This window comes from Notechis scutatus, chromosome 9, assembly GCF_049901735.1.
Source record: "Notechis scutatus isolate UNSWTSFEM ecotype Mainland chromosome 9, rNotScu1.2, whole genome shotgun sequence".
Taxonomy (NCBI): Eukaryota; Metazoa; Chordata; class Lepidosauria; order Squamata; family Elapidae; genus Notechis; species Notechis scutatus.
The window spans coordinates 13,504,057-13,519,361 of NC_142017.1; the positions used below are offsets into that span (position 1 = coordinate 13,504,057).

Below are 15,305 nucleotides of genomic sequence, written 5' to 3' on the forward strand. Positions count from 1 at the left end.
TGTAAAAGTTGGCTTGAAACTCAACATTAAGAAAACTAAGATCATGACATCCACCCATCTGAATTCCTGGCAAATAGATGGGGAAGAAATGGGGGTAGTAAGAGATTTTATCTCCCTGGGCTCCAAGATCACCGCAGATGGGAACTGCAGTGAGGAAATTAAAAGACCCTTGCTCCTGGGGAGGAAATCTATGGCAAATCTAGACAGCGTACTAAAAAGCAGAGACATCACCCTACCAACAAAAGTGTGTACAGTCCAGGCTATGGTTTTCCCAGTTGCAATGTATGGCTGTGAAAGTTGGACCATAAGGAAGGCTAAGCACCAAAGAATTGAGGCCTTTGAACTAGGGTGCTGGAGAAGACTCCTGTGAGTCCCTTGCACTGCAAGGCAATCAAACCGGTCAGTCCTAGAGGAGATCAACCCTGACTGCTCTTTATAAGGCCAGATCATGCAGATGAAATTCAAAGACTTTGGCCACCTGATGAGAAGGAAGGACTCACTGGAGAAGAGCCTAATGCTGGAAAAGATTGATGACAGAGAAGGAGGTGGCTGGATGGAGTCACTGAAGCAGTAGGTGTGAGTTTAAATGGACTCCAGAAGATGGTAGAGGACAGGAAGGCCTGGAGGAATGTTGTCCATGGGTTGCAATGGGACGGACATGACTTCGAAACTAACAAAAACACCACTATGGAATTCCAAAAAACTCCTACTTCAAATCCCATTTAATGCCCCTCTTAGTATAGCATATTGTAATTCCTAACCAAGTATACAGAAGGACTCGGAACATCACAATTTTCAATTGAGACTGGCTAACTTTTATCTAAACATAAAGAAATGTTCTTTGCCAAAGCTGCTCAAGTCTCCAGCTGTAAAAGTTCCCAATTAAAAATTCTTTTCTTTCCTTTCAAAGGCAACCTATCCAGCACAGATAACTTATAATAAAATCTTTAATGTTGTTAATGATTTGATATTTCTAAACAGTTATTTTAAAAAAAATGGAAAGAAGAAAAGTTAGCCGTCTAGTTGGAAAGTTGCACAGCAGGGAAACTTACAGATGTCTACTTATTAAAGAAAGTTTCATGAAGTAAAGGAACATCAGGTGCTCTCAGAAAAGCATGGCTTAGAGACATTTAACATGTAGGCTGTTTATCCTTTTCCTCTTTTAAATCAGTCTACAAATGTAGCCTGACATGAAAGCACTTTTTTTTGTTTGTTTCTGTTGACCTGCTGCTTTAAGTCAACTGTAATATTGGCTCAAGTCTGCTTAAAATCTTCCTTCCCTTCATATGCCACACAAACCAGCTTGTTCTTTTTCAATATTATACTCTTCTCATTAACCAAGAGATCTCATGGTTGGTCACCCAACAAAGGGATGAAAGATCATTTCAATGGTTTGTGAATGTATTTTTTTTTGTGGGGGGGAAAGGCCACCAATCTCAATCATGGATGGTACATGAGCTTCTGGACAAGTTCTCACATTGCTGAATATCATAGATAAGAAGGTCTTCTGTAACTTTTTTTGAGGCAAGAAAACCAGACTTTCCAAGGGGGTCCTGAAATAGACAAGTTTTGAAGAAGGACAAGTTTGTGTAACTTCCACCAAAAATATGATTTAATTCTATCCACTTTGCTTCATCCATTACATTCCTTTTTAAATAGGTGGGATTAAATGTCAACACTTACCATTCAAAAAGTGTCCTGATCACAATGAAAGAAATTAATTTTAAGTAGAAAAGTTGAAGCAATCAGAGATATTGCAGACTTCAGAAAAGATATTTTTACATATATTTAAGGATGATGTAACCAAGTCAGAGAGAAGAAAGGAGAATATAGGAAGTCCTTCATAAGTGAACAGACTATCTTTTTTGACCATGTCTCTGAACTACCTAAGTACAGGTAGTCCTTGACTTATGACGACAATGGAGCCCAACATTTCTGTTGCTAAGTGAGACACTTGTTAAGTGAATTTTGCCTCATATAGTGATCTTTATGGCCACAGTTTTAAGTGAATCACTGCCATTGTTAAGTTAGTAGCACGGCTGTTAAGTGATTCTGGTTTCCCCCATTGACTTTGGTTGTCAGACGGTCGCAAAAAGGGATCATATCACCCTGGGACACTGCAACCATCCTAAATATGAATAAGTTGCCAAGCATCCAATTTGTGATCATGTGACCATGGGGATTCTGCAACCGTCATGTGAAAAAATATCTAGGACACTTTTTTTCAGTGCCGTTGTAACTTTGCATGGCTCCTAAATGAAACGTTGTAAATAGAGGACTGTCTGTACAATCCTAAGCTATGAAGGCCTTCAAATTGTCTTTCCAAATTATAAATTTTAATGTACCTGGAGAAGAAATCATTAGGTACATGGGAAATAAATAGTATTAACTGCAGCTTATTGTTTGATTCAATTTGGATGAACTCCAATTCAATTTTTGTCCTGACCCTATCTATTTCTTTTTTTTTAAGTGTGGCTCTTGCCATATCCCTCAAAGGCAGATGTAACTCTTGGCCTCGGGGAAAAAAAATCCATTTTCAGAACACCAGAGAAAGAAGAGGGAGGGGGGGGGGGAGAAGTAAGATACAATTATTTATCTTCCCCCCATATGTTGGCTCTTCTATTATTGCTGAGTTTTATCTAAATAAGTGTTGAAGAACATAGCAATACATAGAGCCAGTATTAACCACTGACTTATTTCCGCATGGAAAGTGCTTTACTTTGTTAAGGAAGGCACAGGTAAATAAAATACATGAAAAGCAAGATAATGACGGATGAGGAGGTTAATTGGGAAGATGAGTGGAGAGCGAGACACCCACTATCCTCTTGCACACCTGTTTCCAAGCTAATTCATGCAGTAGCCTTGGTGTCTACAACTCAAAAAGCCACCTGCTGTTTTCTCAGCTTTCAAGTGCTATTTTTAAAGTGTTTGCCATGAAGGGAAAGTCAGTCAGATAAAGTGATTTTATCTAGTAAGTCAGGAAGATAGGTGGCCTGTAAGTCTCAAGTTGGAGAAACTCAATAAAAAGTGCCTAAACCCCTTGATAGCACCCTGTAACCTCAAGGCAATATGTTAAATCAAAGGATAGATGAATCTGTCAGTTTTGCTTTCTCTTCTATTTGGTCTTTCTTCTTGTTAATGTTTTAAATCTAATTTATGAAAACATTTGTTAAGTTTGACCATTAAACTCCCCTGAATTCTTACCTCCCTGCATTGGTCCAGTTTTAATAAATAAAACTATCCTTGATTAAAATAAAAATAATCATGCTGTAATTATGCTAAGGATTTCCAATCACTGTTGGACACAGATTCAGAACTAGACCATAAGAACTGAATATTGGAAATGGTTGCCTGTATACATCGATCTGTCAGTCTCCACTGCCTTCAATATTTTTCACTAATTCTCCCATTATTTATATTCCATTTATAAATGAAATTTAAAGTTGTTTCTAAATCCATATTTTAAATAACCAAATAAAACATTCCTGGGTCAAAAAAAATTGTTTACTGGGTCAAAAAAAATTGTCCTTGGTGCTCTCTGATCTTGATCTCAAACAGCACCTTCACTAATTGCTAAGATATCACCCAGTTGGGTAATAAAACATTTGTAAGAAAACAACCAAACTCAGAGAACACCAATGACTCTACAGTTCAATCCTAAACTACAAATATTCTACTCTAATAATATGCTTATTAACATGGGAATATTGCACAAAAAATATGGTACAGAAGGGTTTTAAAAACCCAACCACAGGCAACTTTTATATACTCTGAACTGCATCTTTAACCCACCATATTTTAGAATGTTGCATCTTTATTTATTTTATTTATTTATTTATTATTTATTTATTTTATTTTGTCAAGCGATTATAAGATTACAGGTATAAGTATAGACATAGTTATGAGTACATGAAATGGGTACATATAAGAAAAATAAAAAGAAACAATAGGACAGGGACGGTAGGCACATTGGTGCGCTTATGCACCCCCCCCCACAGACCTCTTAGGAAAGGTGTGAGGTCAATAGTAGACAGTCTAAGGTTAAAGTTTTTGGGGTTTGGGGAAGAAACCCCAGAGTCAGGTAGAGTATTCCAGACATTGACCACTCTGTTGCTGAAGTTATTATTTCCTGCAATCAAGTTTGGTGCAGTTAACCTTGAGTTTGTATCTATTGTGTGCTCTTGTATTGTTATGGTTGAAGCTGAAGTATTCATTGACAGATAGGACATTTCAATGTATGATTTTATATACCATACTTAGATCAGATCGAAGACGGCGTAATTCAAGGTTTTCTAGGTCTAGAATTTCAAGTCTGGTGGCATAAGGTATTCTACAACGAGTAGAGGAGTGGAGAACTCTTCTTGTGAAATATTTCTGGACTTTCTCAACTGTGCTAATATCAGATACGTAATGTGGGTTCCAGACTGATGAGCTATATTCAAGTATTGGTCTAGCAAATGTTTTGTATGCTCTAGTTAGTAGTGTGTAAGTAGTAGTTAGTAGTGTATCAACCTTCTCTGTGTTTAATTAATGGTTTAGCTTGTCTTGAGATCTCACGGAATTCAAGATTAGTGGGACAGTGAATCTGGTCTATGATTGTAATAAAAAATTGATGGATTGAACTTGAAAAAAAAAATCACCATCAGATAAGAAGATTCCATAGAAGTCTCAATGGATTTAAGACCTCAATGGGTCTGCTTTATGTCAAACTATTTTGGTATCTACCAGATTTTTTTAAAAAAATCTTCAGAGCTGCTATAAGTCTGGCCCATTATTTGTTTTTCTTCTGTTTTTCTTTTTACTAAAAAGAAATAAAAAAATATTTGAAACTGTAGAAATTCAGGCAAGCAAGCAAACAAGAAGACAGATCTATTATTGTAGTTACATTTTCCCCTTTATGCAAGCTACTCCATTTATACTAAAAGATTTTAAAGTCACCAAGATCAAAAGTTGGCAGTCTGAAAATTGCCAGTTGGGATTAATAAATGATACCTGTACAGATGGTGTCCATTAAATAATTGTGCTTATTTAAAAAAAAAATGACTAGAATCTATTAGTATCATGTAAGAATATTAAATCTTCTGAGATTGGATGAGAGACAGCAAGAGAGAAATTCACACCAAAGACTTTTTATACAGGTAGTCCTCAACTTTCGACCACAGTTGGGACCAGAATTTCTGTTGTTAAGCAAGACAGCTATTAATGAGTCGTACACAATGTTACTGCCTCTTTTGCCACAATTGTTACGTGAATCACAGCAGTTGAGTGAATCAGAATTCGTTAAATACTTAACTGAGGTTTCCCCGATTGGCTTTCCTTGGCAGAAGATGTTTGAGAAGGTCACAAATGGTGATCAGGTAACTCCAGGATGCTGCAACTATCATAAATATATGCCAGTTACTAAATGCTCAAACTTTGATCACATGACTATGGGGTTGCTCTGATGGTTGTAAGTGTTTGGACCAGTTGTAAGCTACTTTTTCAGTGCTGTTGTAACTTTGAACTGTCAGTAAACGAATGGTTGTAGTCCTTGATGTATGATCCAAAATTTCTCTTGCTAAGTGAGCCCTTTGTGTGAGTTTTGCCCCATTTTACAACCTTTCTTGCCACACCTGTTAAGTGAATCAGTGCAGTTGTTAAGTTTGTAACATAATTGTTCAATGAATCTGACTTCCACATTGACTTACTTCTTAGAAACTCGCAAAAGGTGATCACATGAGCTCAGACATTGCAACTATCATAAATATGAAGCAGTTGTTGTGCATCCAAATTGTGACCATGAGGATGTTGCAATAGTGATAAGGGTGGAAACCAGTCATAAGTCACTTTTTTCAGTGACATTGTAACTTCGAACATTCACTAAACAAATGGTTGTAAATAGACTACCTGTACCGGTGGTAGACTTGGTGACCATTAATAACCACTGATCCAAGAACCATTGATGCTGGATAATATAGATAATAGAACATCACCCATGTGGCTTTATCCATAAGTATGGCTTGATGGAGAAATGGGAAGAAAGCTTCGGATTTCCTGAAATTAAAAAAAGTCTAGACAAAACCTGTAGTCCATATTGAGGTGGGGGGGGGGGAGTTACTAAAAAGCTTAATTGGATAGTACCTGCAAATTAACTTCTAAAAGAAAATGAAAAATTGTGTTTGAGTGGGGAGGGAGCCAAACTGAAGTGTGCGGACTTCTGAGTAGGAACATTCCAACATCCGTCATTGTGCTCTTTATAATTCTGCAACTGAAAGCAATAAAGAGCTAATGTGAAATGCATCAAATAACGTTACATTTCTGAAATGTTTTCTGCCTCTCCCAGAGATGCTAATAGGTGGGAAATAGTGGGCAAGCTGTTGCCTGCCAATAATGTAGAGTTCCCTAATGCAATAGAAAAATCTCATGCATTCAGGAATAAAATGAATTCAATAATTACTTGAGGGATCCTTAGCTATTTGATTTAATATACTCATAATACCTGCTATTAAATAAAGGCACCATTTACTTCACCTGAGCATTTGCAGCATGGGCTATATTTTACATGTTAAATGAAAGAAAGGACTCAGTAAATTCAGTAAATACACAAGCTAAATGACCAGTGCTTTACTGATGACAACTGGGCCCAAAGCTGTTAAAAATAAACATAATATCACTTTGGGAAAACATAATGATTTGTACTGAAGCCATTGCTTGTCCCATTTATCCAAATGAATACAATGGGTGAGGGATCCTGGGTGCTCTTTGACTCTTGGCTGTTTTTTGCAGATGTTCCATTACCCATCGCTGATGATATTACTTAGTTTGGACAATATTTTCTTCAAGAAAGCAACCAAGCTTAGAGAACACCAAAAAACAAACAAACCTTCATTTCAGCACTGAGCAACAAATATTCTCCTTTATTGGATTACAATGGATATTCTAAATCCATGGTCAAATTTCTGCCTTTCTCCCTTGTGTGCCTTTTCTCATCTCCAGGACCTGTATGGGACATCTTACCCATAGATTAAAACAAGGGTTCCCAGCCCCGACCCACAGCCCATTACCGGGCTGTGGCTGATTCACAACTGGGCCACACAAGCAATGTGTGGTACACACACATGTGCACAGCTCAACTTGTGCAAGCAGTGGACTGGCGTTCATGCACGTACATGAGCAGTTCAACTCACACAGCCCTGTTCTCCTCTCCCTCCCTCCCTCCACCAGGATGCCAAGGTGCAAATGTTGGGCACTGCTGAACGAAAAGAAGGCATAGGTGTTAATGCTGATGTTTCATTATTTCTCTTTTTGATTAAAATATATCTCAAATGGAAAGTTTGTTCAAAAGAGGGCTGCACTTCTAATGAATGAATGTTCACATTGCTACTGTGAAGCTATAAATTTAAGGTAGAGGTACAGGGTTGTATTCAAATACTTTGGCCACCTAATGAGAAGGAAGGACTCACTGGAGAAGAGCGTAATGCTGAGAACAATTGAGGGCAAAAGAAGAAGAAGGGGACAACAGAGAATGAGATGGCTGGATGGAGTCACTGAAGCAGTTGGCATGAGCTTAAATGAACTCTGGGGGATGGTAGAGGACAGGAAGGCCTGGAGGAATATTGTCCATGGGTTGGACACAACTTTGCAACTAACAACAACACAGGGTTGCATTACACAAAGGGTAAAGAAAGACCACAAGAACTTGATTATCCTATTTTAAAGGGAAAACCAACACTTACAAATGCAAATGTCTCAACAGTACAAAACCAGGAGAAGGGAGATCAAGCAAGGTAAGTAAACCCATATATTGGGTAAATGAACATTTAAAAAATAGGCAGCATATATTATAACACTACCATGTTGGCCCTTCCATTAATAACAGATATTTAGAATATTGCACAGAAAACAAACCAGGAAGGTACCACAAGACTAATACTTTTAGGAAAGCTGAAAATAATATTTTCTGTCCATCTCATCCCTTCCAGATAATACGTTCAACATTTTGACCAAACGCAATGGATTCAGCCGGCAGAAACAAGAAGTCTATTTTTTACCCATCATCATCAGTGACAGTGGGAATCCTCCAATGAGTAGCACTAGTACTCTTACCATTAAAGTCTGTGGCTGCAGCAATGATGGCATTGCCCAGTCATGCAATGCTGAAGCTTATGTTCTCCCAATCGGTCTCAGCATGGGTGCTTTAATAGCAATTCTGGCCTGCATCATTTTGCTTTTAGGTACGTATGGATATATTGCTGGGAAAGACACAAATGTTGCAGCGATTAGGATGTTAAACTGGGATGACGAGTATTGAAATTCATTTTAGGCCATAAAAGGTCATAGGGTGACTTGGGTCTGGTCTCTCTTTGGGTGTTCCCACTTCAAAAATGATTCAGAAGATAGACATCTTTCTTATGTTCCCTAAATCATTTTTTTTTGGGGGGGGGAGGTTGGGTTTCTGTGTGAGCTTTAAAAATGTTGTTTCAACTCATTCACTGAATCCTTGAAATGAGGCCCTTAAAGTAGCCTCAACTTTTTTCAAGCTCGAGCCTGAAGAAAATCTGCATCTCTTTTAATGAAAGCAGAGGGGTTCTGTGGTTAGACTTGTGTGAAATTCAAAGCATTTCTTCTAAATCATATTCATATCCCTACCATACCAAAGGCTAATTATGATAGAAGAAAAAAATACCAACAGAAGGAAATGTATGCTGCCTTGATTATCTGGATCAGAGAGATATAAATCTCATGAATAAACAAATGCACTTCTCAGGGAAAACTTCTGGGAAAGAAATATGAGTATAGATTGATTTAACCTAACCCCTGCTGTTTTTTATATGCCAATTCTAGTCATTCATTCATTTAATTTCTTCCAATTATGTCCACTTTTCTGTCAATGGCAACCCAGATGCCTAACAGCATTAATACAAATTTAACCCAATGTGAGAGATGCAAAAAGTATAAAATAGTGACATAAAAAGAAAGGAAACATTTTTGAAAATGAGTTGACATTCCATTAAAATATATTTATCAGGCAAACTTTCGGGCTCAAATACTTATCTCTGTCTAGTTTCAAAACATCTTAGTATAAATGAAGTTTTTTTTTAGAAAAGCTGAGTCTGGAGGTGCAAAGCTTAAAAATAGAACTAAAATAACAACGCCATAGAGTTAAAATTCTAGAATTCCCCAGTCAGCAGGAGGCCATTGCTAAGAGCTTTGAGAACTGAAGTTCATACATCTGGAGAGAATCCAAGTTGGGGAAAGCTGATTTAGTACATAGGTGAACATGGCTCTTTTTCATTTTTTCACTTTTGTGTATGATTATTTTTCTTAAAAAAAAAACACATCTTGTAGTTTATAGATTCCCTGGCTCTCAGATTTCAAATAGGCTTTTTCAAAGCAGGACTTGTAGAGACCAACAGAAGCTGGAAAATAAATTTGCCTAAAAATAAGAACGAAATATATTGAAAAAGCATTCTTAGTAATGAATGAAAATAAAGCAGAAACACCCAAGATTTATTTTGTCAATATCTGTAGAAGACTTCACTGGTTTTCAATTTTCTTTTCCAAACTGCCCTTGTTATTATATCAAACTAAATAAAAATAAAATACCCTGTATTTTAATCTAGATGTTCATTTTAGGAAATAAATTTGTTTTTGTTTTCCAAAGGACAAGAGAATTGTGGGAACATTCTCCCAAGTAGAGTTGTTGTTTTATTGTATTTATTTAATTTTAAGATAACCAAAGATGCGTATGAATACCCCTTCTTCTCTCCTTGACTTTTCATACTTAATCGTCAGGCTGAAGGAAAGACCACAGAAAGACTCTTTTCTGGGAGTTTTGTTGTTGTGCTTTTTTGTTTCAGATTGGTTGATCTGGACAACTGGGGGCTTTCAGGTTTATACAATCCTTACAAGAAATGTAACAACAACAAACTCACCCTACAAAAATACCTTTTCTGATACCAATAAACTTAAAACAAGAGAGCGAAGAAAAAGTTTCCAAGTGGTATCTTTTTTGCAGGGGAATAAAGTTTTTGAGAAATTTCAGCAAAGCATAAATCTTTCTCCAACCATTTTTAAAGAAAGTAAAATATTAGTTCCATAGTACACATAAACACACCTCAAGTGTGCATCTATATTTTAAAGATATTTAAAAATATTTTAATATTTTATTTTGTATGCTAAATTTCTCACTTTTCCTGGAGGGGAAGGAAATATAATTTGGCTCCAAATAACTGAACTTGGAATTAAATCCTGATGGAAGTAAATCTATGCTAAGAGAACACAGATAAAAAGTGTTAGTGTCCTCCAGGTATTTTAAGCTTCAACTCTCAAAAGCTCCACATAAATAATTAAGTGGCACATAAATAATTACAACTAATAATTAAAATAATTAATAATTATAACTAATAATAATTAAATCAGAACTTCTTGATAGCCAAAGGCCACACTTGACACAGTGGGATACAATCCTGACATAAAGTGTATGTAGCTGTGTTCCCGTGTTACGCATGTCGCCCGTACTACAATTTCTTGGAGCTTTAGATAGTGTGTGGGATTTATTTCTTTGGATGTTCTTATACCTATATTAACATTTCTTGTAAGGATTGTGTCACATTTTATCTATGTAAGAGAGAAAATAGCTTCAGGTTGGGCCATTGATTCCAGCAATTGTGGTTGAAGGGCTATAGTAAATTTTAGAGAAGTATAAGTATAAACTTAAGTCCCATGAAGGCAAGCTAAAGAGAAAGCCTGAAAAATTGTCAACCTTTCTACAATGTGGGATGTAGGGTGATTAGAGGAAGCAATAGCACTTAGACTTATATACCACTTCACAGTGCTTTACAGCCCTCTCTAAGCAGTTTTCAGAGTCAGCCTATTGCCCCCAACAATCTGGGTCCTCATTTTACCGACTTCAGAAGGATGGAAGACTGAGTCAACCTTGAGCCTGGTGAGATTCAAACTACCAAATTGCAGGCAGATGGCAGTCAGCAGAAGTAGCCTGCAGTACTGCATTCTAACCACCACACCACCATGGCTCTTAACTTAAGAGCCTCTTACAACCTAAGTATATAAGTATAAACCTAAGTCCTATGAAGAGAAATTAAAGAGCAACCTTGAAGAATTTTCAGCTTTTCCAGAATGTAGGATGATCCAGAGGAAGGCAAATGTTGGGCGGGAGGAGTAAGAAGTAGTTGACCAATTATTTAGAGTGGGAAAAGCTCATTTTTGCTAGATGGATTCAAATGGAGGGTCAGTAGTTTGGTGTTTGGGATGTTTTCATTTCTTCTCACTTCCATTCATTATGATTCCAGACTTTGTATTAGAAACTGTTGTCTGGGCTCACCATTTTGTGATATTTCCTTTGCAGTCATTGTGGTGCTTTTTGTAACATTAAGGAGACATAAGAATGAACCTCTGATTATTAAAGATGATGAAGACGTGAGAGAAAACATCATCCGGTACGATGACGAAGGGGGTGGTGAAGAGGACACCGAAGCGTTCGACATCGCGACGTTGCAGAACCCAGACGGAATAAATGGATTTTTACCCCGTAAGGATATTAAACCTGATCTTCAATTTATGCCCAGGCAGGGCCTGGCACCAGTCCCTAATGGGGTTGACGTTGATGAATTTATCAACGTTAGACTCCACGAGGCTGATAATGACCCCACAGCTCCTCCATATGACTCAATCCAGATATATGGTTATGAGGGAAGAGGATCGGTGGCTGGTTCCTTAAGTTCTTTAGAGTCATCAACTTCAGACTCAGATCAAAATTTTGACTACCTCAGTGAATGGGGACCCCGTTTTAAAAGACTTGGGGAATTATATTCAGTGGGGGAAAGTGACAAAGAAACTTGACAGTGGATTACAAATGTTCACTTTTTTTCCCAGTCTTTGACTTAAAACTCTCATGTAATATTCTAGGGCCACCACAGTTCACTATGACTTATGTGGCTTTTTGTTTAGGGGCAACTTTAGCACCAGTCATCTTTTAAAATCAACTACATTGTAATGTTGAACCAAAAAAAAAAAAAAAAAAAACAAAGTGCATAAATCAAAAAATATATATGTTAGGAGGTCGAGTCTCGTGGAGTGTGGCGTTAAGTATGTAGAGTGTCTAGAAGTCTTTGGATATTCTATATTCACATGACCACTCTGAAGATGGGGTTTAGAGCTTTCATCATCTTTGGCAACGGGAACCAGTAATGCAATGGAGAAGGTCTTTTGCTTCCTAATGGACTTCTGTAGGACATTTTTTGGGAGGGGTAGAGAAGATTATCTTCTGAGAGTCCATTAAGAACAAAGAGTTTATCTCCCTACTACCCACCAAGATTTCACAAGGGAAAAAGAAAAAAAAACATAAAAATTTAAAGCAATATCAGTCGTCTTTCCAATGCTGATTTTTCTTTTCTTAAAGACAGGATTGATTAAAAAAAAAAAAAAACAAACCTCTTGGCCTCAACTGTGCAGTGACTCAGAGTTGTACATAAGATAATTGTTGGCTGCAAAAAAAAAAAAAAAAAACCACCACAGACCGAACAATAACATCTTTAAATATTGTGTCAAGCCTTAAAATATTCACACGTTCTTAATCCATTCCAGGGACAGGATTCAAAATCCACAGTTGTGGGGAGGAAATCTGACAATATGGATTGTTTTCTAGACGGGTTGATCCTTTTTTGACTTTCATAAGGGAAAAAAAAAAGAAAGGAATCAGTGAAAGATGGACTCACATATATGAAACTGAAGCTGGTTTTATTGCTAAAGAATGCATTTATTTGTTTAATCCTTGAAATAAATATTTTATTGATGTCCATTACTGCTTTTATTTATTAAGGTTGGGTTTTGGAAGTGTATAAGGAAAAAAAATAACCATCTAAAGTATTGTATTCCATCCACTGACAAAAGTTTTAGAGTGATTTCTTCTATATATAGTGAATGTTATTTGAAACATGCTTTTTCAAAAACAAAATACAAGGATTGTTAGCTGTAGAGGAGTAAAAAAATGAATGCTAGCGAGTGAAAAAAAATGTCCCTAGAGGAAATTAACTTTGGATGTTTTTATATTTATATCATAAGCCTTCTAACTATGTTCAACACAAGCACAAACAGGTGGAAGTAAACCAGTTCATGTGAATATTAAAACAAACAAACAAAAAATGACTCTAAATTTTAAAAATTCCACACAAAATACCATACGGTTTTTCTGCTGTGCTAGAAAAGGATCCAGTGTGTATATATATATATATATATATATATTTTCTGCTAATGTTCTTAGCTTTTATTTCTTTTTTTCCTTAGAATATTCATAGTTCTGTATGAAAATCTTGTTCAGAGAAAACCACCTATGGAAGCTGTCAGCATCCTCAATTTGTAATGGAAACTTATCATTTAGAAGTAGCGTCTGTGTAATAAAATTAAATGGTATATAAAAATCATTTTACTTTTTTTCCCTATTTCTGTTTGGAAGCTTTCTTTTTTAAAAAAAAATTCTCAATGTATTGTATTCAGAAAAAGAAAAGGGGAAAAAAAAAAAGCAAAATACCTGTATTGTTTCCTACTTTATGGAAATATATATTTTTTTATAAATACCTTCTTTGTGATCACGGTTTCTTTTGGTGTTACCTGCATCTTGAAGAGAGTTGTAATTTCTTTTAAAGTCTTTTAAATTATAAGTACATTATGTGGATATCAGCCAATATATGAATTTCCTGCCCTTCAAGTAGAATGACTGTGATGAAAGAAACCAAAGAAGGAATTTGAATACCATCCACCAGTCAATTGCAAAAGGCAGCTTTACTTGAATATCTTACATCTTGTGACAGTGCCTTTAATACTGTTAAACAACAACAACTGCTTATGCCAGGTCCTTGAGAAAGGCTCGATAGATGGACAAATGGCAATCCAGTCTAAACAACTGACTGTGTGACCAACCATAAAAATAAAAGATGCAGAAGTGAATTAGATTTTATGAAGACCTGTACATGTTTCAAATTCACCATGGCCAGAATTGCTAGGTTGATGCAATGTCAAAACAATTAAACCATAGCATGATTTAACACAATGGGCTTTACACACACCCTCACTTGGTTTGATTAAGTGCTATCAAGTCATTTTCAACTTTTAGCAACCACATAGAGAGTTTTTCTTCGTGTTGATTTATCCCTAACCTAGTCTTTCTCGTCTTCCAACAGTGCACCCATCGCTACTGTAACTGAGTCCATTCAACTTGCTGCTGGTCATCCTCTTATTCTCTTTCCTTCTACTTTTCCCAGCATTACAGCCTTCTCCAGAGAGCTGGGACTTCACATAATGTGTCCGAAGTAGGATAATTTGAGACTGGTCATCTGTGCCTTGAGTGAGAACTCTGGGTTGACTTGTTTAATGATTCACTGGTTTGTTTTCTTCAATGTTCATGTTAATCTCAGGATTCATTTTCAACACCAAATTTCAAAAGTATTAATACTCTTTCTATCTTATCTTTTCTATGTTCAATTCACAAGCATACACAAAGGCAGTACATGCCAAACCAAGAGCTTTTGCAGCGGAGACAAATTCCTTGTGTGTCTAATAATCTGATCTGTAATTTGCAGATCAGCCACTAAGCATTAGGACTCATAAAATAAATGTGGGAAGGAGGTTTTCCTCAATGTTCATTTCTCTGATATCCTTGAAAGCCACTAAATAAAGTTGAATTATTGATCTCAAAACATTCTGCTCAATATATTAAAATGAGAATGCAGTACTATAGAGTATCAATGTAAGTGAGCAAATGACTGTGTGATACAAGTAATAACGGCGATGTTACAATTTATTTAAAAATGTCACTTCCCTCCCACATTCTTAAGAACATAAATAAATTGAAAAATGTACTATAAACAGGATCATTTATCGCTGTTTATTAAAGTTAACCATAACAGCATGAAGGGTGTGTGCAGAAGGGTGAAATAGTGTTCCAGTGTGGCACTTAATGTTTTCATGTTTGCTTCAAAAGAAGATTGTTTTGTTATTTAACAAGCAGTTATAATTTCATGGGGTGGAGAGTTCCATATGATGGCATGACGTTCAGATTAAAATCTTTCATGTAAATAACTAACAAAAAATGTTGCAGTATAAAGGGTTCCTCTTGAAGATTTCACTCCACATCTGTATTCTTTTCTTGGACCTTATATCCCCCCCATCACATTTTCCCCTACAACTCCTTCCGTTTAGCATTCAATGCTTAACGAACAAATCCATTGCAATATTTACTTTTTCTGAAAAGACCCCATTTCTTTAGAGAATTTTATTTTCCTTCTTTCTATCCTTCCAAGAACTATGGT

General features: G+C 36.3%; 1 protein-coding gene across 3 annotated transcripts in view; it reads left to right on the forward strand.

Moving 5' to 3' along the window:
- The window catches only part of CDH8 (cadherin 8), a 207,302-nt gene extending 192,440 nt beyond the window's left edge, over positions 1–14,862 (forward strand). For 2 of the 3 annotated variants that reach the window (XM_087971614.1, XM_087971613.1), the window contains exons 11-13: positions 7,962–8,213; positions 11,348–13,407; positions 14,178–14,862. In XM_087971614.1, coding sequence (XP_087827740.1) covers positions 7,962–8,213; positions 11,348–11,841 — 746 coding nt within the window. In that variant the 3' untranslated portion in view covers positions 11,842–13,407; positions 14,178–14,862. The remainder of the gene's footprint in view (positions 1–7,961; positions 8,214–11,347; positions 13,408–14,177) is intronic. The other variant, XM_087971615.1, reaches the window with a different exon arrangement.
- The last annotated feature ends 443 nt before the right edge of the window (positions 14,863–15,305 follow it).